Source organism: Lutjanus erythropterus, chromosome 15, assembly GCF_056507025.1.
Source record: "Lutjanus erythropterus isolate fLutEry1 chromosome 15, fLutEry1.hap2, whole genome shotgun sequence".
Classification (NCBI taxonomy): domain Eukaryota; kingdom Metazoa; phylum Chordata; class Actinopteri; order Lutjaniformes; family Lutjanidae; genus Lutjanus; species Lutjanus erythropterus.
The window spans coordinates 37,505,552-37,532,614 of record NC_139331.1 but is presented as its reverse complement, the minus strand read 5'-3'; the positions used below and the strand labels follow the sequence as shown (position 1 = coordinate 37,532,614).

The following is a 27,063-nucleotide window of genomic DNA, read 5'->3' as shown; positions in this document are numbered from 1 at the left end:
AACTTACAGACACTTTCCAGCTTCATGTGTGGAGGAAACACTGGGAGAGAAGAAGCTGCTCATCTCTTCTTCGTCACCTCTGGTGTCTGTGTGCATCTGATCTGAGGACGTCGTCACACACTCATAACTTCAGTCCAGGTGTTTCAAAAAAAAAGCCTGACATTACAACCAGTCCAACAGGTAAATTCTGTAAACGGAGATGGGAATTTGTTTCCTCATGTTTTCTCCCTAAACTGCCTGAGGCGACTGACTGAATTTATGTTAACGTTATGAAAGTGTGCTGATTGTTGTTGAGAGGTTTACTTTGTCTGATTCATACATACACAGTCAGTGTCAGAGATTACACAGGTGTGATGATGTAGTTCTGCCGTCTGTCCATTAGGTGGTGCTAATTAACAATCTAATGAACTAAAGATCAGCTCAGAATCATCAGCTGCTCTCAATTAGTTTTAACCACCAACAGGTCAGAGTGAACCAGATATTATCTGAGCTGAAGATCAACATGGCTGTAAGTTATTCTTGCATAAGTGTAATTGTGGCGCTGATGTGGTGAAACTGTGAACTGTTAAAATCAAGATATTTGTTATTCCTAAAATTAGAGAAATTCAGGTTAATTATGATCACTGGGAAACTCACTAAACCTTCCAGATTAAATGTTTATGAAAATTATTACTTGTGTTTCTCAATCTGATGTTACATTTATGATTAAGAGCTTGAATCTAATAATAGATAATATTTTAAGGGATATTTAATCACCTTGTCTCCTCACAAAGTAAATTATCAGAATAAAACACTTAAAATAAAAACTCTGAACTTGTCAAAAATCAAATCATACTCACCACAAGTTGTTGGTGCTTGTAAACAGTGAGTTTGTTCTCGTCTCATCATATTTTTTGAAGTACATATTTAAACCTGACCTTCATATTTTGCCTACAAATAGAAATGTATGTAGTTGCAATACCAGGTGTGGACCAGCAGATGTCAGCATTTAGACGTTTAAAACACTGAAAGAATGACTCTTGTCTGGCTCAGCTGCCTCAAAATGGTTCATTATTTCAGGGATTTTTATTTGTTCATCTCTACTTTGTTATTCATTTAGTTCCATTTTTAATACAATATTAAATAAAGGAAAACAGAGAACTAAATTTAGTACAGGATTTGACTCAGGTGATTCAACTATTATTGGATTTAAAAAAAAAAAAACGGTATTGTTGTAGGGAAAACGTAGCATTCAGCCAGAGGATATGATTAGAACAAATGATAATACAAAAAAAAATTAAAAAGTGCTGAAACACACTGACACAGAGATCCATCAAAGAGAAAGACAGTAGACAGACAAACAGTTGAGTTTCTTGCAGCATCACACTCTGACACAGCATCTGTTCCTCAGCTGCCACAATTATGATATAGTTTAGACTGATGTTGCCAAGATTTTGTGTTATACGAGCATAAATATGTTTGCACCAAATTTAGATGAGAACCAGACTTCCTCTTCTGTGCTGTGTTCTTTAGTCTTAGCCTTTTACATATTTTTACACAGGTTTAACTCTCAAAATATAATTTCGCTTCCTCTAATATACAAAAACAGATCAACAAAAATACAAAACATAGGTACATTTAATGTACATGTGTGGATGATTCTCTACAAATCCGTTTCAGCCACTCTTTTCTGTCAGCTGTGTCTTTCTTTGTCTTACGGCTCGCAAAGAGACACTGAAGACCTGGAATTAAATCCAATACCAAACCCAAAACCAAATGCAGGATACAGAGGTTCAGTGAACGTGGTGTTGAAGGTGTGGAGGTGGATCAGTTTTTCAGAGGAGACTCTGTAGAAGGACAGAGAGCCAGCAGGACAGTCCACATACACTGCTACTCTGTCAGAAGATGGAGGGTGGGAGATGCGTGTTACTGTCGTGTTGTGACAAACAGAGTAACATTTCTTTGAGCAGCACAGACTCCAGGACTGATCGTTCCATCCAAGCCTGCAATCATCATCCTTTCCTCTTCTACCGATTCGTTGGTAAGTCACAGCAATGATAGCCTTTCCTCTCCACTCGACCTCCCAGTAAGAACGACCAGTCAGATCGTTTTTACACAGCAGCTGCCAGCAGTAATCAAATCTTTCTGGGTTATCATGGTATGGTTGGTCCTGTCTTGACCGTGTCACCCTCCTGTTGTTATTAGTCAGTTTGAGCTGTCGGTGTGCTGTGTTTGTGTCCAGTGTGAGTTCACAGAAATCTGATGGAGAGAAAAAGACATTACGCAGATTGAGGTTCATCATGAAACACTGTAATGTGTTCAACATGTGTTCGTTAATATTGACGGATGAACTGTACATCTCTAAGATGGTATTGTAAGGACACATTTCATTTTCTCTTATCAGGTAGATTTTTGAGGTGGAAACATACAACTTCTTAGCTCCCTAGCATTTCCAAGTGGTTTTAAGTTGTGGCAGAGACAACGGGTGCTGGAGTTGTATGTAGGCAACTGGTATGTTTGAGGTCTTTAAAGAAGTTTCATCTCTCATCTGAGAGTCGTGCACATGAGACACTGGAGGGTTGACAAACCAGCACCGGTGTTCATCAAGCTGGGATGAGAATGTGTTGGTGTAGCAGTGTACGACAAGGGGAAACACATGTTGATAAGGAAACAGATCATGACACAACACCTGTTGTCATGACATTTCACCTTTCATCTAAGAGGTTTCTTCTTCAGCTCAAAACTGTGGTGCAGCCGTGACATGGCGCAGCTGCACCTGGTGTAAATTATGGGTTACTCTGCAGTTGGAATGCATGTAAATAGAGAGTTAACATCGTAGGACACCATGGTTTCCTCTGGGTCCAGTTTTACTTCCCTGATCTTAGTGGCAGAATCCTGTGAGTTCTTGATGTGGTGTGGAGTGTTTCCAACCAAAGGAGCCAAAATCGTGGCCAGGTGTTTAGCAATGTTGTAAGTGACAGAGTTGATACTGCTGATGATGGGTCTGAGTGGGGCTCTCTCTTTTTGTATCTTAGGGAGTCCATAGATGTGAGGAATAGCTTCTCCCAGGTATAGACAGTAGTACACCTGTCTGTCAATGGCTTGATCCTTTTCCAGTTGTTGTAAACAGCAGACTACTTTCTTCTGGTGGGGTCCTGCTTAACGGTTTCATAGGTGGATGTGTCACTGAGTAGACTGTTCAACTTGAAATGGTAGTCTGTTTTGTTTAGCACCACAGTCCATGTCTCTTTGTCTGCAGGAAGAATAGTGATGTCTCGGTCTCTCTGAAGAGACGTCAAAGCCTTCCTTTCTTGGATGGTCAGATTGGAAGGGGGTGCCTTTGCACTGGCAAGAGCAGCTGAGACTTTTAACCTGAGCTGCTCAGCCTCAGTGATAGCAATGAAAAGTTAAAGCACAAACATTGTCTAGTTTCACTTTAATTCGTAAAGAGTCACAGCCACTGCATTTATAATTAAACAGACATTTTTAGTGGCTCGTGGTTCATTTATGTGGTGTTCTTTTCTCATTATATAAATGAATCCACACTTACACTTCCTCATGCCAGGTGCCAGCCTCTTTTCACCACAGCAGTCCAGCCTGGAGATAGAAACACAGTCAGAGAACAATGTCTCTCTATGCAAAAGGAACATGTAACAACCTTCACGCTGAATAATTTCCTAGTCCTGTTTGCTGTTCAACTGTTGATTTTTTTTTTTTTTTTTCAACCTGAGAACATCCAGTGACGAGTGCGGATCCTGCAGTCCAACAGACAGCAAATTTATTCCCAAGTCTCCTGGATGATTGTAGCTCAGGTCCAGCTCTCTGAGATGGGAGTGGTTGGACCTCAGAGCTGAGGCCAGAGAAGAACAGCCTTCTGCTGTGATCAGACAAGCTGACAGCCTGTAAGGACACACAACCTTTAGATGATCAAGGAAGACGTTTCTGTTTCACAGGTACTTTCTGACCACACTCACATTGCAGACACACAGCAGCTTCCCAGCACAACTATATTGTGACTTTCTAAACAAACTAACAGACGAAACTATCAAAGAGTCTAACTGCTTACCCTGAAACACAACTATACAGACATTTAAATATTGATGAGAACCTCCAGTTCTTGACACTTGGAAATGCTGTGATGACTTTGTATGTCCTTCTCCTGCTTTGTGAGAATCAACAATTCTTTTTCTCAAGTCTAAACTGATTTCTTTTGTTTTTGGCATGATACTTTCTCAAGTGACAGCTCAAATCCTTACTGAAGTTTTTATACTGTGTGTAAATTGGAAGATAACCCTCAGTTTTCACTTGATTTTAAAAGCTTTGAGCATTATAAAGTTAAAGCACATCATTGCACAACAGTGGTTTGTGCTATGACTCAATAAAAAGGTCAGTTCTTAAGGGAGGTAATAATATTGACCCTGCTAAATTTTGTTTTTTTTCTGAAAGAATTCTGTTATTGTATGCAAAAAGAAATAATTTGTGTTTTCTAAGGAAAACTATTATATTTAGAAATGATATGCTATGCTATGTTATCCTTTGCTCTGTTAAAAAAAAAGCACTTAGGAAAATTTTGAAAAAATACTTTAAAGGGGGGGGGGGGTAATAATTTTGTCCTCAACTGCATGAGTGGGAGGATGCACACTTTTATGTTCTTTGAAATAAGGGCATTAAAATCCAGGCCAAACTGGTAAAACATTCTAATGTTGGGCACTGAACTGAAAAATAGAACAAAGCACTGAAGATTCATATTAAAGAGCCAAAGCCAAATCAACTGACAGAAGTCATGTACAACCCTAGACTTTAGGTACCTTCATTCATCATGCCAAAATGTTTTTAAAAAATCAGACATCATACAAAGCTAGCTAAATCCTGACCTGAGAGTTTCCAGTTTACAGTGTGGACTCTGCAATCCAGCAGAGAGGATCTTCACTCCTGAATCCTGAAGGTTGTTGTCACTCAAATCAAGTTCTGTCAGACTCGAGGACTGGGAGCTGAGAATTGAGGCCAGAGCTTCACAGCTTCTCTCTGACAGATTACAGCCACTCAGCCTGAAGAATTAATCAAAAACACAAGATCATTTAAATCATGTTCTAATTCTCCAGGATATTATATAAAGGTTATTTGATATTGGTAAATAGTGGTGAGCTGCAATTGTATCAAACATTTATGCAAAGTGCTTTGCCTCCCATTCACCGAAGAATGCAAGGAATTGGCCAGCAATGTGGGGTTCACTGTCCTACTCAAAGATAGTCTGACATGTGAACTAGAGGAGCCAGTGATAAAATCACCGACCTTGGAATCAACAAACAACCATCTCTACCAGCTAAACCACTATTCATCAACCTACACAGATTTGTTGGAGGCTTTGACCACTGGCAGCAGCCTCAGAAGAGCCTCCTCTGAAGCAGAGTATTTCTTCAGGTCAAACACGTCCAGATCTTTTTCTGATGACAGTAAGATGAAGACCAGAGCTGACCACTGAGCAGGAGACAGTTTCTCTGTGGACAGACGTCCTGAACTCAGGTACTGTTGGATCTCCTCCACCAGAGAACCATCATTCAGTTCATTCAGACAGTGGAACAGGTTGATGCTTCTCTCTGGAGACAGATTCTCCCTGATCTTCTCCTTGATGTATTCGACTGTTGTCTTCTTGGTCTCTGAGTTACTTGTTGTCTCTGACAGAATGCCTAGTAAGTAGGTCTGGTTGGTCTTGAGTGAAAGACCCAGTAGAAAACGCAGGAACAAATCCAGGTGTCCATTTGGACTCTGTAAGGCCTGGTCCACAGCACTCTGGTACAGATGTGTGAACTCAGGTTTGTCTCTTACTGCTTGAGACTGATGAGTTTTCGGTGTTGCTTTTGACAGCAGACTGACACCAGAGTTGATGAATGTCAGATGGACATGAAGAGCAGCCAGAAACTCCTGAACACTCAGATGGACGAAGCAGAACACCTTGTCCTGGTACAGTCCTCTCTCCTCTTTAAAGATCTCTGTGAACACTCCTGAGTACACTGAGGCTGCTGTGATATCGATGCCACACTCTGTCAGGTCTGATTCATAGAAGATCAGGTTTCCTTTCTGCAGCTGATCAAAAGCCAGTTTTCCCAGAGACTCAATCATCTTCCTGCTCTCTGGACTCCAGTGTGGGTCTGTCTCAGATCCTTCATCATACTTGACGTTCTTCAGTTTGGACTGAACCACCAGGAAGTGGATGTACATCTCAGTCAGGGTCTTGGGCAGCTCTCCTCCCTCTCTGGTCTTCAACACGTCCTCCAGAACTGTAGCAGTGATCCAGCAGAAGACTGGGATGTGACACATGATGTGGAGGCTTCGTGATGTCTTGATGTGGGAGATGATTCTGCTGCTCTGCTTCTTGTCTCTGAATCTCTTCCTGAAGTACTCCTCCTTCTGTGGGTCAGTGAACCCTCTGATCTCTGTCACCATGTCAACACACTCAGGAGGGATCTGATTGGCTGCTGCAGGTCGTGTGGTTATCCAGAGGCGAGCAGAGGGAAGCAGTTTCCCCCTGATGAGGTTTGTCAGCAGCACATCCACTGAGGTGGACTCTGTAACATCAGTCAGGATCTCATTGTTGTGGAAGTCCAGAGGAAGTCGACACTCATCCAGACCATCAAAGATGAACACAACCTGGAACTCTTCAAACCTGCAGATTCCTGCTTCTTTGGTTTCAGTAAAGAAGTGATGAACAAGTTCCACCAAGCTGAACTTTTTCTCTTTCAGCACATTCAGCTCTCTGAAAGTGAATGGAAACATGAATTGTATGTCCTGGTTGGTTTTGTCTTCAGTCCAGTCCAGAGTGAACTTCTGTGTTAAGACTGTTTTCCCGATGCCAGCCACTCCCTTTGTCATCACTGTTCTGATTGGTTCATCTCTTCCAGGTGAGGGTTTAAAGATGTCTTCACATCTGATTGGTGTTTCTGGTCTGTCTGGTTTCCTGGATGCTGTTTCAATCTGTCTGACCTCATGTTCTGCGTTGACCTCTGAAGCCCCTCCCTCTGTGATGTAGAGCTCTGTGTAGATCTGATTCAGAAGAGTTGGGTTTCCTGCTTTAGCGATCCCCTCAAACACACACTGGAACTTCTTCTGCAGGTTAGATTTCAGTTTGCACTGGTACAGCTGATCTTCTGAAGAAAGGGAAAAGAAATGGATGCTACAGAAAATCTTACTGATGTAATGTTCTTTATAGTGGCATTAAATATTTTCTCCAATAAATCTAATCAGCTCATCAGTGGAAGTGAATAGCTTCTCAGCACAACCTCAAATAATTCATAGATCAGATGCAAACATGTGGCATATTTACAACATAGTTTGGAGGCATACATTTCTTCCATGTTGCCTCCAGTTCTCTTTCTATCATGTTTAAGTTGGCAAAAATCCTCTTACTGCTCTGCAGACAGTCAGCCAGCTCCTCCTGTTTCATCCTCCTCAGGAAGTGCTGCGTGATCTTCAGAAATGATGCTCTGCTGCTCCTCATATGTTCTTCAGTCTCACCATCCAACACCTCCTCATCCTCCTTCTGACTCCATGCACATTGTGGGTAAATGGGACTCAGAACCTTCTGAAACCTTTTCAATTCGTTTTTCACAAAAGTGACAATATTGTCCTCAAGCAGCTGAAACAGAACAATATGTGAATCAGTCTACAACAAATCAGATCATCTGACACAGACTGAAAGCCTGCTGTTCCAATGAAGGCAGTGCTGTGACAGTTACAGTTACAGTAGGATATTTTTGTGGTGGTTTAAGGTAGCAGCAGCATCCATGCTTATACATTCACACACCATGAATATGGAGTCCAGGTCTGTTTGATGCAGCTGTGCAGACTGACCACCGGGAACACTTGAATTTTCCTGATGAACTCTGTGGAGTTTTAAAATATATGAGAACAAAGACGAGACATATTTAAAAGATGTTCTGTCCCATCATGGAAAATCCCATAATGGACTCTGAATCAGCTCAGAGATACGAAACTTCAGCATGACACATCAAGAGGGTTAAAGAAAATAAACTCTTTGGCTTTAAATTCTTACCTTTGCTTGTCAGAAGTTTCCTTATCTTTGAAGTAAAGACGTTCACCCATAGAGCAGTCACTCTTTGTGGACACAAAGGTGGGCACAAACCAGCCTTGTCTCTGCTGTTGGACCCTGTGAGAGGCAATATAGTAACAATGAAGTGTAACCATAAGTGTTCATTTTTAATTTTGGTGACAAAAATCCAGTGCCCTAAACCAAATGTACAAACATGTAAGCTATTAGTTTCATGTTTTTCTCTGGAGAAAGAATTTCCCTGATCATCTTCTTGATGTAGTCAACTGTTGTCTCATTGATCTCTCTGCTACTTGTCTCAGCTGCTTGATGTCTCTGTCAGAATATCTTCTTTAACTGAAAGACCTGGTAGGAGATGCAGGAACAAGTCCTGCTGTCCATTTGGACTCTGTCAGGCCTTGTCCACAGCACTCTGGGGTTTGAACCAACTTAGATTTGTCCCTTATTACCTGCAACTGCTGAGATTCTAATGTTGCTTTTGACATTATTCTATATATTAATATTAATATTGATCCCACACTCTGTCAGGTCTGATTCAGAGAAGATTGGGTCACTGTATTTCAGAAGTTTGTTGCCCATTAAAATAATATGGGTGGTGCATAGACCAGTTACTCTTGATTGACACACAGCTGGGTACAGCAGAATCACGTCTCTGAAAGCTGATAGAAACTAAGAATTACCAAAAGAAAAAAAAAAACAACAACAGGGTTTTGAGCAGTGACCAGTTTAAATTTCAAAGAGCTGAAAAAGTATAGCAAGCTGAACAAACATAACAAACAGACACTAGAGAAAAATCAATGTCATGCACTGTTAAAAACAAATTTTCTGCTTGAATCTCATAGTTCTAGAATGGGGAGTACTGTACTGTTAAATAAAATATAATTCTCTAAGTGAAGACAACATCTTGCTCACTGGACATTATTCACTGGAATCATGTTTGTCAATATGGTGATAATTTCAATTTTACCAAAAAAAAAAAAACAGTCCATAACTTTTATTAAACTCCTACACAGTTAGAGATCAATATAGTGGTAACTTTCATATTCAGTTCCTTTATACAAATGTATTAGTGTCTTCTGAACCGGCTGCTAGAGGCTAAAAGTGATCAACAGCTGCTTCAGTATGAAATACTGTTTCACCAGGTACAATGCATGTTCAGCTCATATTAATTTTGGCAAAGCAGTTGGTGTCTCACTGTTGCTGGATGGATATATATACATATGACTAAATGACATCTTCTAGTTAACTGACAGTAATAAGTTTCTGACAGGATATTATGGTTTGGTTGTTTATTTAATCATTTATTTGGCCCTGCCAACACAAATAGTTTCACAAGTCGACTGTTACTAAGCAACACATGAAGAATTGTCCTGCACATTAATGTAAGCTGAGAGCTACTTTATGGAGGTCTACATGTAACCACACTAGAGCTCTCCTTTAAATGACCAGATGGATCCACAGACCAGCCTCAAGACTGTATCCAGCCTGACCTTCTTAACAGACTGGATGTTTTTGAGACTTGGTGCAGTTCAGTTTGAACCAACCACAGGATTTCATGATAGCATGAAAGTATGTGACTTTGGCACGATTTCAACAGCTGAACTACTAATTCATCTGTTAAAAATGTTGTTCTTGTATCCTGCTGCATGTCATTTATGGCAGTGATCCCACAGTAACAAGCCCAGAGTCATTACTGTACACGACTCTTCTGTTTCATTCTGTCTCTACTGTCTCTACCTGTTAGTTATTGTACCTTTAATGTGACGGTTGTTAGAACACCTGTAAAGAGGAGTCATACATGTAGTTAAAAGTCTCAGTGCTGTTATACTCTATATCAGCACTCAATCAAATTACGTGGTCAAAATGTCACCATTTTAACATTATGACTCACTGTGTTTCTGAAGTATGTTGCCCTTTAAAATGACAAAGAGGGTCCATGGATTCTTCACTCTTGATGGACAGACAGCTGGGTTCAGGTCCAGTAGAGTCTGCTCTGTGCTGCTGCTCTGGACTTCAACACAACACACACAGGTGCAGTGGTTTAGGTGGCGTTTTAGGGAAGAAACAACATCTACTCCATTACAGCGCCCCTGTTCACCTCCAGTCTTACACTTTCTTGAACCAGCTGAGTTTCTATTTTAATTGAGAGTTTTGAAATTTGTGATGATAGATTTGACAAAAGTTGTAATTAAGTGTAAGATCTGCAAAATGTGACAAACAGGAAAGAGTAAAGAACATGAAGTGATCATGACATCAAACTCAAGACGGACAGTAACATATAAACATTTTACGTTCTTACCTTTGATGAGCAGAGTGGTGTCCATCTGTGAAGTCATTAGGTTTGTCCATAGACCGATCACTCTCGATGGACACACAGCTGGGTTCAGGTTCAGGTTCAGGTTCAGGTTCAGCTTCAGGTTCAGGTTCAGGTTCAGGTTCAGGTCTTTGTTGCTGCTCCGGGCTTCAACACAACACACACAGAGGTCTGAGTGTGAATAATGATGGTGGAGAGATTTGAGTGCTGAGCTCTGACATGGAGAAGAGTCATGGACAGTTAGAGATCCTCATCTCACCTCTGATCTTTGTTCTGGCTGTCATGTTCCACACACAGAGTGGTTCTAGAGGGAGGGACTCCCTCCTCTCTGTCCTCACACTGATTCATAGCAGAGTCCACACCTTCACACAAACACAACAACATGCATGATTCATTATAACACGCTTTACATCACAGGACACATGACTTATAGGCAGATATCAGTGTACAGCAATAATTTGGATTCTCTGAAGAGGAAGTTTCTAGTATGTTCATGTTTGCGTCACTTCTGTGGAAATTCTTCTGTGTGTCACTTAAATGGAAATTATGGATTTAAGCAGAACTGAAACTGATGAAGCTCTGACAATTTTTATGTCTGAGGTTTGGTTGAAGAAGAAAGTTGTCAAAATAAAACGCGTCATGGTTTGAGTTTTCTTGGTTATTTCCTGTTTTATTTTGTAGTTCTGGTCTTCCCTCAGGTGTTTTGTCTTTACTTCCTGTCTTTGTCCTTTTCCTGCCCTTTTGATTGCCATTTGTTTCACCTGTCCTGTCCACCTGTGTCTGTTCTTCCTCGTTGTCTGTTTAGTCCCTGTGTTTCTCTGTTTCTTTGTCAGTTGGTTGTTTCTCGTTCGTGTCATCCTGCCGTCTCCTGTTGTTTTGTCTTCCTCTGTTTGGACTTTGTTTCATTTTTCCCAGTTTTTGTGTTTTGTCCTCTTGTGGATTCTTTTGTTTCTTTGGACCCTGGATTTTACCCTCCTGTGTTTTTGTAAGCCTTTGTTTTATTTGTTCTCTTTATTAAATTATTTTCAACTGGTTCTCCTGTGTAATCTGCATTTTGGGTCCTAAACAACCGCCCATAACAACATGAAAGAATTAAAAATAAATAAATATATTTAAAAAAAAAATCAGCTAGTGCAATACAACATATCCATTAATCTTATTTTACTCCTCATTCTTGTTGTCCTCTAATTTATATATTTTCCTGTCAGTCTCCTTTTTAAACATCCCTTTTCGATATATTTGCTACAGAGCGAGGAAAGTTTAGCAGTGAAGTCATGATAGTAAATGTACAGTTTTCTGTTGAATTAACGTTACAGAATAAGTTCAAGAAGCTCCTGTGTGTTTCTTCCAGCTGCTGAGTAAAGTGAAGGCAGAGTCTGTGGGATCAGTGAGCTGCTCAAACTCTGCTCAGTGTAAAACACAATTTACTGGCAAAAATCTCCATACTAACTCGTAATTATGGGATGTAAAAAAGTCAAATGTTCAAAAAAAAAAAAAGGAAACAGTTGTAATTATGAGATAAAAAGTTGAACTTAGTGAGGGATATGTGGACAGTTTGAGGGCAGGTTGGGACAGTCGGTATGGAGGCCTGGAACATTTCCCTTATTGTCAAAATTTTAACAGGTAGGGAATAGAACTTTACCGCACAATCAAAAACTCTTTGTTTTGCTATATAAAGCTCCAGAAAAGAAACAAAACAAAAAAGAAACGGATTTAATGATGAACCCTTGTGTCATGTATTTAAGTGTAAGTTCAGTGCACTTTCCTTAAACACACTGAACTTTATTTAATCAAAAATATATTTACTACCTTTGAGCAAAAATGTAAAACAATTAAATGTAAAACTGAACCCAAATGAATGAAAAATAATGATTTTCCCTTTAAATTTGTACATGTATGACATTTTTGAATTAGTTTAATACATTTTATTAAGATATTTTGTGCTTGTGGAACTTTCATCCCAGCAAATTCATTCAGCCACAGTAGCACACCTGGTTAGACAGCAGGCTTCATTAAACCTTAACTTTACACATCAGTTAATTAATTACATTATCATCGGAACATATTTACCTCACAGCATTGAAAATGATTGTAGTTTTACTCACCAGAGGACAAACGGTGTTTTCGTCTGTAACTTCACTCAAACCTGTCAGATTTTCAGTTAAGATACAAAGACTTGAGTTTTCTACTGGCTGACATGTGAGCTTTCACTTTGTCCTCAGAGGAAGTGATCGTGTTGTTGTTGTGGCGTGTCAGCTGCCGCCGCCTGTATTCAGCCATCTGACACACGTTCAGGGCAACAAACACAAATCCTTTAAAGCATCTGGAAATCAACTTTGGTTTGAATAATATGAATATAAATGATATCAAAGCATCCACAAAATGAAACCTTCATAACTGTTAGAAAACCTTGGTCAAAAAGCGTTTTTCTGTTTCTGTGTAAGTGTGGCAGACCGTGTTTTGATTGACATCTGCTTCAGGAGAACCAACACAGAAGATAAGTAATGTACCACTCGATTGGATTTAGAATATTTTCACTGCTTCACTTTGCTTTCTGACGGGAAACTCATCAAAGTCACCAAGACTCATTTAACAGAAACTGTCATTTGACCCTGCAGGACTCAGTTGCTCGACTTCCACCTACAGTCTTTGTTCGTGTCACTTCAGTGTTTGAACACGTTGGTTCAGATTTGAACTTCAGTCGCTGTGGCTCAAGTTAGCAGAAGACCTGCAACTCCTGTACTCTGCAAAATTACTGTTTTTTTGCAAAGGACACTTGGTGACTTCAAAGAGTGCATAAACAGCAGCCTCTGATTGGTTTGTGAAAATTAATTGCATAATTTTTGTCATGAATGTCTGAGCACAAGAACACCCGATTCAAACCCATTATCAGAGAGTGAATGTTTCAGATTTAGATTAAAACTCATTTGTAATAATTTTTAGATGCTTATGAAAATGTATATAACAATTAAATTACATAGAAGATTGTCATTACAGGAGAAAAAAATCAGCCCATGTTATAAAATAACTATTAGCCCCTGCAGAACCCTTGTGTCAATATTAATGAAATAATAACAGCACAGGAATATGTTAGCTTTTGTTACAGGATACAAAAGATTTCTAGACTTGATAAACACAAACTTACCTGTTCAGATTATCACGTCTGGATTGTTGGAAAGCAGAGTGTCGACTTCTTGTAAAGGTTAACAGCAGCAACACTAAAAGCTGCTTAAAATAAAAATGTTCATGTGAAAAAATGTGAAGTGAAATTAACTCCAGTGCTGCTTGTTGTCTGAAACAGGAAACAATGTTTCCTGTTTTCTTGCAGAAAATAAGGATTCAGCAGAAATGCGGAGAAAAAAAACACTAATCTAAAAATCTATGCAGATGTCAGAACAATTCACTCAGTCAGTTTAATGAAGAATGTGTTTATATAATGTGTTTATTACACACCTGAAACACACCTGTGATTAATGAAGAGGCTAAATACAAGGCCTTTACTTCTTACTTTGTTGTTAAATACATGCACCATCAACATTAGACCATCTGCTATAGATCATCTGAAAAAGACCCCGAAGCCTTTCCTCACTGTGTATGAAGGCAATTTATATACAATCACTGTGTGTGAGGACACGTGTGTGTTTATGTGTGTGTGTCATTACATTCCTCATATTTAGATGACTGACTGATGACAGGTGATGACAGTCGTATGTCTGTCGTCTGCTGAATCCTTATTTTGTGAAAGAAGAGAGGACATGTGTCATGCACTGCCTTTAAATGATGATTCAGCAAGTTGGAGAAGAGAACAAAGACGCAGAAATGACTCGTCTGTAGTGATGCAGGCGCTGGGATCAACCTGAGGGTTATAGCAGATGGAGAAAATACAGTGAGTTTGCCTTGTGTATCCTGTATCCACGTATCTGCAAGATGCAATACACACATGACTGATGGGTCAGTTTAGGGGCAGAATGCAGTGACGGGGTCAGAGGTCAGGAGATGAGACAAACTGCCACAACAGCTGGTGACTGATAAGTTCAGTTTTGGAAGTCGACATATGAATTAATGTGTGAACTTGGATGACTTGTGTTTGTGAAGAACACAGAACATTAATTGACATCGATCCTGACGATCCTCTGCAGAAGCGGAGTGTGTGTGCAGGGTGAACCTGCCTGTGTAGGCGCATATTACTACCTGAATAATGTGTCATTTAAAAAGCAGAATAATACTGAGTTGGTCAAAAAGTAGCAACGACAGCTGTGCTGCACTGTGCAGCACCAGGCGTGTAATAGGTCATCCAGTGTCATGGTGGCACAGTGGTTAGCAGCTTCCTCTCAGAGCAGAAAGTCATGGTTTCAAAGGCAGATTTTCAACAAGGCCGTTCTGTGTCCAGTCTGCATCTCCTCCCTGTTCTTGTGTGAGTTTCCTCTGGGTGCTCCAGTTAATTCTCCACTCTCTGACCAAGTAATGATATTAGGGTGGAATAAATACAGAGACTGAATCTCAGTGTATAATTGTACTTTGTGTGACTATTTATGTGACAGTAAATCTGACCTTTACCTTTCTAGTGCTCCAGGATCAGAGCTGATCCAGTTGAATCCGGTGTCTTGTGTAACCTGGACTTTGTATTTGAAACAGTTTCATGGAACAGTGAGTTTGATCAACTCTTTCAGCTTGATGATGATGTGTTTGTGACAGCAGGAGATATCGAGTTTTCTCTGTCTTGTCTACTTACATGTTCTCATTTGATGTTTTGGTTATTTGACAGGTTCATGTAGCAGCTCATCACATGTTCACTTAACGCCATCTAGTGGAGAGATTCATGAACTACATGCTTGATCACTGACGTCTCTGACACTGGGTGTGGATGTTGAGGAAAGATGCAACAATGTCACTGCTGACAAATTGTCCAAAAAATAAAAGCATCTGAAGCTTTCATCAGTTACAATAACAAATCAATAAAAACAACAACAACAACAATATATACACACTGTCAACGCTCAGACAGGTCAGGAGGGAGGAAAAATACCTTTGATAGGCTGCAGTCTGCCACAGGTTGGACTGGTTTTGACGTCACTCTGATGTGTTTGAAGACTTGGACTCTGATGTTATGAGGGTGTGACGGCGTCCTCAGATCAGATGTTCACAGACAGCAGGACTGATGAGGAAGAAACCAGCAGCTTCTTCTCTCCCAATGTTTCCTCCACACATGAAGATGGAAAGTTTCTGTGGACTGACCTGACGTGAGTTCAGCAGGTGAGAGTCCTACCAGAGAAATCTGGAAATGTTGTTTAATTTTAAATGTTTATTGGTGATGATGACCACTGATAAACTGTGAAAATTCAAAATACAAGAAAATTGGTTAATGCTACAACTCATAAATGACTTCGTACAAGTAGTTCTTGCATGAGGCCTGTTGTCTATTAAGCTATTTGCCATTAATAAGCCATTGCAGTATTAATGTTGTTTCCTGGCCTACAGTGTTGTGTGTCTTCTGTTGGCTCAGTCACCTTTATCACTGGGATAAAGCCCACAGTATTCAGAGGCAGTATTTGTTATTAGTACTGTAATATAAGAGGAGTATCTGTATGTGTGTATATTGAAAATCATACCTCTGGAATATCTAAACACCCTGTTTTTACTGTGGTATCTTGATGGTGACCAGCCTGTTTGATCAGTACATACATTTATCCAACACTCGTCCAGGTGAGGGACAGAAAAAGGACATTAAATAGTTCTGATTTGCTGGCATCTGCCTCTTGTTGAGCAGGTTTTCATGTTGCTCTGTTTTTGTAGACTTGGACTCTGAAGTTATGGTTTTATGACAACTTCCTGATGCACACAGACACCTGATGAGGGAGAAATGAGCAGCTTTGTTTCCTGAACACATTACAGTGAAAAGTGTATAAATCTGTGAGTGTGTTGTTTCACTGTTTGACTGGACAAACTGCTGGTAACTGACTCTTCCCAAATGTTTAAGTCCTCTTAAAAGTTTCTATTCAAGTTAAATGAAAGAATTTTGAAAAGTATTTGCATGTATAACTGGTAGTGCCTCAATACAATCAGTGACATTTAGATTTTAATTTGAGTTCACGTCATTAGTCTAAAAGAGAATCTCAGATCCAGTCAGACAGCTTTGATCATCCTGGTAGATTATAATTACTGCTTAAATTACAGGTGTTCAAAAGTTCTGTCTCCCTACACTGATGTGGTTTTACTGAATCTTACAGTCTGTTTCTTAACACTCAGAATCCCTTTTTTAAACTCACCTGTTCACGGTGTTTGCTGGCGACAGCAGATATTTTAAGTATTTTGTACAAAATTTACAAATCTGCTACAGGGGACAAATGAATTAAGGTCCTAAAGTTTTAATTGTTCAACTTCATGGTATGATTTAACATTTAAAACATTAGGACGTCATTCACCAAATATAATCACTGAACCTGAACAGGATGTTTTAGCAAATAACAATTTGGGATTATGAAAAAAATATGTTCTTAAATTGCATCACATGTTTCAGGATTTGTTAAAAAATACATGTAACCCCAAAACATGGTTTCATCCTAAATCTAACCATGTAGCTGTAGTGTCTGGATCTGACAGCATTAATCATGTGTTAAAAGGCTGTTTCACATATTAAGTGTGTCTCAAAAACGTCTTTCTGACCGCATGAGATACTGCAAGTAAAAGTACCTTCAGACCATGACAGACACTGGAGCCAAAACGTACCTTCTGCCTCAATAAACACCAACGGTGACATTTTGTCGGTACATAAAGAGTTTGAATGACAACGCATCTGTGACTCACATATCACGTATCGAATCAGACAAGAAAGAAATATTTGGAGTGTTTGGGTGTAAATTTTGACAATCTAACAAATATATTTTATGGTCAAATACTATCATGTGTGAATCTGGTTACACACTTTGGGGTTATCAGATCCTGGTTCCAACAGAGTTTCAGTCAGCTCTGAATATTTGCGTCATTCAAAGAACTTATGTGTCCTGTGATGTAAAACATGTTGTGATTAATAATCTTGGCATGTTGTTGTGTTTGTGTGAAGGTGTGGACTCTGCTATGAATCAGTGTGAGGACAGAGAGGAGGGAGTCCCTCCCTCTAGAACCACTCTGTGTGGGGAACATGACAGCCAGAACAAAGATCAGAGGTGAGATGAGGATCTCTAACTGTCCATGACTCTTCTCCATGTCAGAGCTCAGCACTCAAATCTCTCCACCATCATTATTCACACTCAAACCTCTGTGTGTGTTGTGTTGAAGCCCGGAGCAGCAGCAGTACACACCAGACTCTGCTGGACCTGAACCTGGACCTGGACCTGAACCTGAACCTAAACCTAAGCCTGAGCTTGAACCTGAACCTGGATTTAGTTCCAAAAGCAGCGTGTCCCTCCAGAGTGAAATGTCCATGGAGGCTCCTCTTATGTTAAAAGGGAAACACCGTCCATCAGAAACACAGTATGTTAATATCTAATGTTTTGTGTTTAAAGATGGATATCAAAGACAAAATTTTCCTGGTTTCTCAGATATGTGTCAATGAGGAATCGCAACAACAGAGAGCTGTAGACTCTATATGTTCTTTATTTGCATGGTTTATCAGAACATGAGATAGAATCAGGCCCCACCTGTTTTCTTTAGGCTTCATTAAGATAAAATACAACATACAACCTGTATGTCTCTTTTTCCTACAGACACGAGCAGAATAATTCAGAGGTTCCCGGTGACGAGTTTGTCCAACAAAAAGACGTGCACTCAATATTTAAGGTGTGTGAATGTACAAAAAACCCAGCTCCTTAAAAAATTACATTACATGACTAATCACTCCTCAGCATAAATAATTAGTTATCTCACCTGTTAGTTTGCTCTCCACTACTCAGCCTAGAAAGTGTTCAACCAGGTTACTGGACTTGGCAGAAACCAGGGGACTCTACAGGAGAAGACAGAGCAGGAAATGAAAACAAATCTACATGAGAGCCAGTAAATTTAAAAATGTATGACAGCAAGAAAAATATTTGAAGTGTGGTCCTGGTCCTGAAAAATTATTTCTAATTCACAAGCAAAGACCACACAAAAAACCACAGGGGCAGAGGCCTTCAAATCCAGAGTGGATGTACAGGTGGACTTGGGACGGATGGCAGGGCATGATTTTAAGGGAATGATGTGGGACGGCTGGGCTGGGAGGTGAAGTGGCTTTGATAAGAAAGGAGCGACCAGAGATGGAGAGAGTCCAGATGTAGAACCTACTGAAGTGAGAGACCAGCCAGAGTTGGTCCATCTGGCAGGGCTCTGTCACAAAAAAGGGGCAAACAGACAGAAAACAAAGCTTGCCAAGCTGGTTGACTGGTTTCTTCACCCAAACAGAAAGTCCTGAAATAAAGCAGGTCTAAAATGCCTGTATGGTAAAATAAATGGTTTTGATAGATGTTGAGGAAAACTGAGAAAGACAGAAGGAACTAAAAAAGCCAGACAGCACAGGATGAGTATAGCTGCTCACAGATTGATTTGGCTTTAGTTAAAGACACTGATGATAGCTGGGTTGGTGGAATTGCCTGTGAACTTTATGTCTGTCAGATTTAAGTAAATTGTGTTTGTTTCAATGACCCATTATTCCAAAATCTACATAATTAAAAACTGTTCCACTGGATAGAATCAAATTTTTCTGACAGCAGGTTATCCTGAAAATTTTAAATTTAAATTTACTGTATATGTTTATTAATATTATGTTCCAGGAGCTGGAGGAGAACATTATCACTTTTGTGAAGAATGAGTTGGGGAAGTTCCAAAAGGTTTTGAGTCGAGATTACCCAGAAAGCTTTGACATCCAGAATGAGGATGAGGAGGTGTTGATCAGTGAAGACGAAGAGCAGAGGAGGAGGAGCAGAGAGGCGTTTCTGAAGATCACACTGAACTTCCTGAAGACAATGAAGGAGGAGGAGCTGGCTGACTGTCTGCAGAGCAGTAAGAGGATTTTAACAGAATTATCATGAAATAGGGGAACAGACACACAATTAATTTCATTAATTTGTTTATTCATTTCAGAAACCAGGGCTCCACTGTGTCAGCAAAAACTGAAATCTAACCTGCAGAAGAAGTTCCAGTGTGTGTTTGAGGGGATCGCTAAAGCAGGAAACCCAACTCTTCTGAATCAGATCTACACAGAGCTCTACATCACAGAGGGAGGGGCTTCAGAGGTCAACGCAGAACATGAGGTCAGACAGATTGAAACAGCATCCAGGAAACCAGACAGACCAGAAACAACAATCAGATGTGAAGACATCTTTAAACCCTCACCTGAAAGAGATGAACCAATCAGAACAGTGATGACAAAGGGAGTGGCTGGCATCGGGAAAACAGTCTTAACACAGAAGTTCACTCTGGACTGGACTGAAGACAAAACCAACCAGGACATACAGTTCATGTTTCCATTCACTTTCAGAGAGCTGAATGTGCTGAAAAAGAAAAAGTTCAGCTTGGTGGAACTTGTTCATCACTTCTTCACTGAAACCAAAGAAGCAGGAATCTGCAGGTTTGAAGAGTTCCAGGTTGTGTTCATCTTTGATGGTCTGGATGAGTGTCGACTTCCTCTGGACTTCCACAACAATGAGATCCTGACTGATGTTACAGAGTCCACCTCAGTGGATGTGCTGCTGACAAACCTCATCAGGGGGAAACTGCTTCCCTCTGCTCGCCTCTGGATAACCACACGACCTGCAGCAGCCAATCAGATCCCTCCTGAGTGTGTTGACATGGTGACAGAGGTCAGAGGGTTCACTGACCCACAGAAGGAGGAGTACTTCAGGAAGAGATTCAGAGACAAGAAGCAGAGCAGCAGAATCATCTCCCACATCAAGACATCACGAAGCCTCCACATCATGTGTCACATCCCAGTCTTCTGCTGGATCACTGCTACAGTTCTGGAGGATGAGTTGAAGACCAGTGAAGAAGATGATGATGATGATGATGATGATGATGAAGAAGAGGAAGATGAAGAGCTGCCCAAGACCCTGACTGAGATGTATATCCACTTCCTGGTGGTTCAGTTGAAACTGAGGAATTCAAAATATGATGGAGAAGCTGAGTCAGACTCACTGTGGAATAACAATAACAAGAAGATGATTGAGTCTCTGGGAAAACTGGCTTTTGATCAGCTGCAGAAAGGAAACCTGATCTTCTATGAATCAGACCTGACAGAGTGTGGCATCGATATCACAGCAGCCTCAGTGTACTCAGGAGTGTTCACACAGATCTTTAAAGAGGAGAGAGGACTGTACCAGGACAAGGTGTTCTGCTTCGTCCATCTGAGTGTTCAGGAGTTTCTGGCTGCTCTTCATGTCCATCTGACATTCATCAACTCTGGAGTCAATCTGCTGTCAGAAGAACAGACACCTAATTGGCCTAACTTATTAAGAAACAAATCTAAACCAACACATCTCTATCAGAGTGCTGTGGACAAGGCCTTACAGAGTCCAAATGGACACCTGGACCTGTTCCTCCGCTTCCTCCTGGGTCTTTCGCTTCAGACAAATCAGTTTCTTCTACGAGGCCTGCTGACCCAGACAAGGAGGAGCTCTCAGATCAACCAGAAGACAATCAAGTACATCAAGAACATAATCAGGGAGAATTCCTCAGAGAGAACCATCAATCTGTTCTACTGTCTGAATGAACTGAATGATGGTTCTCTAGTGGAGGAGATGCAACAGTACCTGAGATCAGGAAGTCTGTCCACAGAAGAACAGTCTCCTGCTCAGTGGTCAGCTCTGGCTTTCATTCTACTGTCACGAGAAAAAGATCTGGACGTGTTTGACCTGAAGAAATACTCTGCTTCAGAGGAGGCTCTTCTGAGGCTGCTGCCAGTGGTCAAAGCCTCCAACAAAGCTCTGTAAGTGGATGAGTATTTGCTTATATTGTACTATGACCTTTAGGTCTTAGATCCATATAATGTAAACATCACTCTGTCCATTACCATTTTTTCTCCAGGTTGAGTGACTGTAATCTCTCAGAAAAAAGCTGTGCAGCTCTGTCTTCACTCCTCAGCTCACAGTCCTCAAACCTGAGAGACCTGGACCTGAGTAACAACGACCTGCACGATTCAGGAGTGAAGCTTCTCTCTGTTGGACTGGAAAGTCCACATTGTACACTGGAAACTCTCAGGTCAGAACACAGATTCATGATGAAGATAGTAAGAGAACATTTAAATGTTATACTTCCACATGGTGTCCTATAAACTGAAGATACCCCTGGGTGCCAGCTGGTGCAGGGTACGTCACAGGAGACAAACAGCATCTACGTATTTTTCTTTTTCTTTTTTTTTTCTTTCTTTGTTTAAGGTACAAATTTCTCTTATAGGATTTTTGTTGATTGAGTTTTCCTTAAAGGGATAGTTCACCCAAAAAGTAAACTTCATTCAGTCATTATCTACTCATCCTCATGCTGACTGAAGTTTGGGTTTAATTTTTTCAGTCCACAAAACACAGGTGGAGTTTCACACAGTCGAGGTGAATGGTGACCAGTTTTCAAATGTAAAAAAAACAACAACAGTGACAACAACAACAACAACAACAAAAAGAAATGCCTCCATACTGCTCAACATGCCAAGCTGAGTTGAAAGAAGTCATTTACATTATGATTTTAACCTAAATCTTCACTGTAGATCCTTAGTTTGGAGCCACATTCAAATACAGGTGCACACTGTCTGAAGTGGGAGTGTGTGGTGTGACAGTGTGCACATATAAATGAGAGGCATGTCAGGGCTGTAGGAGACTTGGATTACACCAGCTGAGCAGAATGGAGGCATTTTGGGGGTTTTTAGTTCCATTCCAAAAAGTAGTACTGGGTTTGTAGGTTAGGTTTTGCCTTAAATGTTAGATATTTGAATGTAAGTGCAAATCAATGTTAGAACCTGTTTGACTGCAAGTCTAAGATGTGTGAAATTTGAAATCATAGATCTAAAGTAATATGAAATGAGAATGCTGCTTTTATCCAGTCTGTAGGTAAGGTAAGTAATCTGAGGTGTGTTGTGTTTCTAGGTGCCCCAGTCGTACCATGAGCAAGACTAGAGATTGGATCAAAACTGCAGAAGGACTGCTTAAGTTATTTAACCTAATTCACCTGTAACTAGCTTATTATGAAAGCCAAAATATTACAAAATGTATTTCAGTGCAAACTGGCCCACAAATGTGAATACAACAAATGGCATATGGTGACCTGTAAGTCCAATATGATTCCTGCAAGATATCTCACATATAATCAAAATGTAGAGTTACGTGTGTGTGTGTGTGTGTGTGTGTGTGTGTGTGTGTGTGTGTGTGTGTGTGTGTGTGTGTGTGTGTGTGTGTGTGTGTGTGTAGGCTGTCAGGTTGTCTGATCACAGAGGAAGGCTGTTCTTCTCTGGCCTCAGCTCTGAGATCCAACCCCTCCCATCTGAGAGAGCTGGACCTGAGCTACAATCATCCAGGAGACTCGGGAGTGAAGCTTCTGTCTGCTGGACTCGAGGATCCACAGTGGAGACTAGAGACTCTCAGGTATGAACAGACAACAAGAAAACACACACCGGTTGTCTGGCCTGCTGAAAGGCCAACACTGGTCCACAGTGCTTCAGCATGAACTCATGTTGAATGGAAAATCACTCAGAAGAGATCTTGATAAATGCTCCTGTTTCCATACAAAGAGAATATGTACATTTGTTCCTCCAGGGTGGACAGCTGTGGAGCGCAGAGGCTGAAACCTGGTCTGAAAAAGTGTAAGTGTATCCAGATTGAGTCATTAGAAAGAATAGACTGGTTACTCATTGCTCATAACACACTAAAAATGTTAAATCATTTCTCATCATCAGTATTTTGCTCATATGTCTGAACTTGTCATTTATATTATGTTTAAAATCTGCCTGATGGTGATTTACAGGTGAGAGTAATGGGATTACATGTTGAACAAGCTCCCACTCTGGATGTTACAAATACAAACATATCATATTAAAATCTGTGTTTAACATTTGTAAATTAATTCATTAATTAATTAATGAGACTTTCTGTCTCAAAGAGACGACCTGGACAAATGCCTCACCAGAAACACCTGGATATTCAAATGACAATATAAAAAGATTTTTCTGTATTCTTATTTGTGAATCAGTTTCTTGACATTTTCATAATGAATGTTGGACATAGAAAAACCTTTAAAAGATATTTTCAGAGACCCACCAAAATTCTGCTGTTAAGTGACTCACCTCAGTAGACGTGTTTCCACGTGTCTGATAGGGTTTGATGTGGTGATTCAGCAGCATTTATTTTGAGAGACAGCAGTTGTTCCTCAAGACAAACTGCTGTACATCAAACGGTGAAGCTGATGTCAGAGACACAGCAGATTTTATAGGAGGATAAACTCTTGTTCATGATAACACACTCACACAGCGATGCACACAGAGCTGGTGATTTCTCCCTGTAAGAATTTCACAGGTAATCGGTAAAGAAACATAAGTGTCATTACATATTATGCTGCTCTGTTTTGTCTTCTTCTGTCACTTAGTCGCCTGTGAACTCACTCTGGATCAGAACACAGCAAAGAGAGAGCTCAGACTGTCTAACAAGACTAAAGTGAAACTGGTGGCACAAAATCAGCCATATCCTGATCATCCAGAGAGATTTGACTGCTGCCAGCTGCTGTGTAGAACTGGTCTGACTGGTCGCTGTTACTGGGAGGTGGACTGGAAAGGACTGGTTGATATAGCAGTGACTTACAGAGGAATCAAAAGGAAAGGAAACGGCTCTGACAGCCATTTTGGAAAGAATAATCAGTCTTGGAGTTTGAGCTGTTCTGCTGGCAGTTTCTCCGTCTGGCACAACAACAGGATGACAATCGTCCCCCTGCATGCAGCCTTCCAGCCCGCATCCGACCCGAAGAGAGTAGCAGTGTATGTGGACTGTCCTGCTGGCTCTCTGTCCTTCTACAGAGTCTCCTCTGAAAAACTGATCCACCTCCACACCTTCAACACCACGTTCACTGAACCTGTGTATCCTGGGTTCGGGTTTGGGTACTGGTTCGGTTCCTCTGTGTCTCTGTGTCCTCTGTAGGATGAGGAGTCCACCCACAGAAATAGAACAAAGATGTCTTATATGTTTTTTTGTCCAGCGCTCTCATCGGCAGGATAATCAGGAGTGACTTGGAAAATTAGTCCAACGTACAGGAGAGCACCCAGAGTGAAGCCACGAATTTGATTCAGTGATTAACTTTTCAATCACACCGTCCTCTTCTCATCCCTCTCAGTCTGAAGACAACAGACACGTCCCTGGGATGCAAATAAATGGACAGTATTGATGTTATTATCTACTCATTTAATATGCAGTTCTTATGTATAAGTATAGATGATATATAATGCACTTAACAGAGGTTCTAACATTATGATATTTAAACCTGAGTTACCTCTGTCCATTACTCTTATCATTAAGGATGATTTCCTGTGTTTTCATAATGATGTTTAGTATCTTTAAGCAACGATGAGACACACTTTACTCACACAGTGTGTAAGTTCTGCCACCAGGGGTCTCTCACGTTAAAAACTGACCTGATGTTGTGAGGTAGTGTTGGATCATGGAAGTTGTTGTCATCACTGTTAGACAAACATCACTGCCACTGACTCAGCAGAGGTCACGTTATGTTTCCTCACATTAATCTTTCACTGAATAAAATGCACATGCCACTTTTTTCAAGCTCCATATTTTTTGTCTTTGTCATAAAGCAGTATTTTGTTTACAGCATGGTGATCAAGTGTATTGAACAGTATTGAAATACATTTCACACTAAATGAAAAAGGACACTGACAACAACTGAACTGAAAACACTGAAATGATAAATGGATCCCATGATAAAGAAATATAGAACGTGACAGAGTGATTTTGCTTTAGTATTATTTTTATTGATGATTTTATATTTCCATACTAACATACAAGCCACCGCAAAAATCCCTACCCAAAACCCAACACACACACACACACACACACACACACACACACACACACGGGGGATCCTAACACCTGCATTCATCATAATCAAAGATTAATAACACAAAAACACGTAACAGTTCATATCCTTCATAAATAAGGATATGATAAATCAGAAAAGGACAAAACAAAATCAAAAATCAAAAATCAAAATCCTCATTCAGACGCACTCACTGAGTCCAAAGATTGTAAAAATGGACTCCAAACTTCTTCCCGCTCCGGTGCACATTCTGGATGATTGAATCGCAGCTTTTCCATGTGAATAACTGAAACACAGCTGATTTCTGAAGCATGATGGAGTTGATGTCTTCCAGAGTGATGTCTGCCATCAAGAGAGCTGTTTGAAGGTATGACAGTAGAAGATGAACCGTTTGTAAAGAGTTAGGAAGATAATAAGACATGTTTTTTTAAGAGACATAAGTTCTAGTTTTAACCAAAGAGGCACAGAATGAAGTGATACATGGTCTGTGGAGCCCCAGCTTTAGCTGCCAGTAATAATCTTTAAACACTGGAAGACCCAGACCTCCATCTGATGTAGGCCTTAATAGATGCTTTTTGGATAATCTGTGTTTTTATAATCCCAAATAAAATCTAGATTCAATATTAATTCAGAAAAACTGAGCATAAATGCTTTTCTCAAGTGAATGCTGTATGAACCTACAGTATGAAAGTATATCAAGTATTTAAGATTCACCATGAATTTGTTAAAGCTTGTAATATCAACCCCAAATCTCACAAAATCAAAATATAATAATAATGACAAATAAAAACAACTGCAACAAATGCCACGATCAAACGAAACAAGCGCTCCCTCCTCCCTTCCTGTGTCTCCTCTTCATTTCATCAAAACAGACGGCGCTGAAAACAGCGACAGAAGTAAAACCATCAGGATTTCTTTATGCAACTAACAGCACTTTACAAACGTAGCATAAATCGAATCAAAATGTAAAGACTCACACATTGCATCGTATCGTTGCAGAGCTGAATCGAATCGAAGCAAATCACTGACCATTTAAGTTTAGGATATCTCGTATCGTTGAACATGTATCGAGATACTTATCGAATCAGTCTCAGTCAGTGAGATACACACCTCTAATATATATGTGTGTGTATATATCATCATCTGTTTGATGACATTGTGGTGTATCACTGTTTAAATGTATAGGAGTCATATTTCTTGATGCTGATTGGCTCAGACTTTAACATCATGTATCACTCTGCTTTACAGGAACTCTAATATATTAACTCATGAAAAAAACTGCATCTTCACAGCAGCAAAATCCCAAAATGATAACTTCCTGTCTTGTATGACTCTACACTCCATGTTCACTGCAGGTGGTAAGAAGACCACGCTGCAGTTTTATGGATCCATGTAAACTTTGACAATCTAACAAATATATTTTGTGGTTAACATATAATTATGTGTGAATCTGTTAACAGTGTTAGACATTTTGGTTTATTCAGATCCTGGTTCCAACAAGATTTCAGTCAGTTCTGAATATTTCAGCTCATGTGTCCTGTGAGATGAAGCCTGTTGTAGTGAATGAATGCAGCTCTCTCAGCTGTGTAGTCAAAATTATAATTTCGACTTTTTATCTCATCATTTGGGCATTTTTCATCTCATAATTATAACTTCCCATGGGGATACTTTTTTCTTTCAGTGGCGGAAACGGGCTTCCACAGAACTCGGTGTTTAATTTTCA

The 27,063-nt window shown here is 40.1% G+C and overlaps 2 protein-coding genes, 1 long non-coding RNA gene and 2 pseudogenes across 4 annotated transcripts; 2 read left to right on the top strand and 3 right to left on the bottom strand.

The window, feature by feature from the left end:
• Window positions 1–1,497: 1,497 nt before the first annotated feature.
• Window positions 1,498–4,076, bottom strand: LOC146314896 (stonustoxin subunit beta-like). The gene is made up of 3 exons (XM_084736803.1): window positions 3,706–4,076; window positions 3,530–3,576; window positions 1,498–2,238 (listed from the first exon to the last, which is right to left on the bottom strand). The coding sequence occupies exons 2-3, from the start codon at window positions 3,537–3,539 to the stop codon at window positions 1,694–1,696; spliced, it is 555 nt and encodes a 184-aa protein (XP_084592929.1). The 5' UTR covers window positions 3,540–3,576; window positions 3,706–4,076; the 3' UTR covers window positions 1,498–1,693.
• On the bottom strand, window positions 2,773–3,380 carry LOC146314897 (uncharacterized; annotated as a pseudogene).
• Window positions 4,077–5,322: 1,246 nt separating the features above from the next.
• Window positions 5,323–10,781, bottom strand: LOC146314895 (NLR family CARD domain-containing protein 3-like). The gene is made up of 7 exons (XM_084736777.1): window positions 10,618–10,781; window positions 10,344–10,505; window positions 9,936–10,055; window positions 8,030–8,143; window positions 7,781–7,859; window positions 7,384–7,612; window positions 5,323–7,124 (listed from the first exon to the last, which is right to left on the bottom strand). The coding sequence occupies exons 1-7, from the start codon at window positions 10,740–10,742 to the stop codon at window positions 5,323–5,325; spliced, it is 2,631 nt and encodes an 876-aa protein (XP_084592903.1). The 5' UTR covers window positions 10,743–10,781.
• Window positions 10,782–15,484: 4,703 nt separating this feature from the next.
• Window positions 15,485–17,521, top strand: LOC146314894 (uncharacterized). The gene is made up of 2 exons (XR_014771892.1): window positions 15,485–15,611; window positions 17,419–17,521. It is a non-coding gene; the product is annotated as an uncharacterized LOC146314894 (long non-coding RNA).
• Window positions 17,522–19,155: 1,634 nt separating this feature from the next.
• On the top strand, window positions 19,156–24,468 carry LOC146314893 (protein NLRC3-like; annotated as a pseudogene). Its single transcript, XR_014771888.1, has 5 exons — window positions 19,156–19,328; window positions 19,410–21,521; window positions 22,718–22,891; window positions 23,063–23,109; window positions 23,889–24,468. The product of XR_014771888.1 is annotated as a protein NLRC3-like (transcript).
• Window positions 24,469–27,063: the final 2,595 nt, after the last annotated feature.

Coding starts and splice junctions, on each gene's coding strand:
- LOC146314895 (XM_084736777.1), bottom strand. CDS start 10,742: ATGTTGTTGTGTTTGTGTGAAGGTGTGGACTCTGCTATGAATCAGTGT. Junction 7,860..8,029: donor GAAACTTCTGACAAGCAAAG/GTAAGAATTTAA, acceptor AAAACTCCACAG/AGTTCATCAGGAAAATTCAA. Junction 7,613..7,780: donor ACCTGGACTCCATATTCATG/GTGTGTGAATGT, acceptor GTTCTGTTTCAG/CTGCTTGAGGACAATATTGT.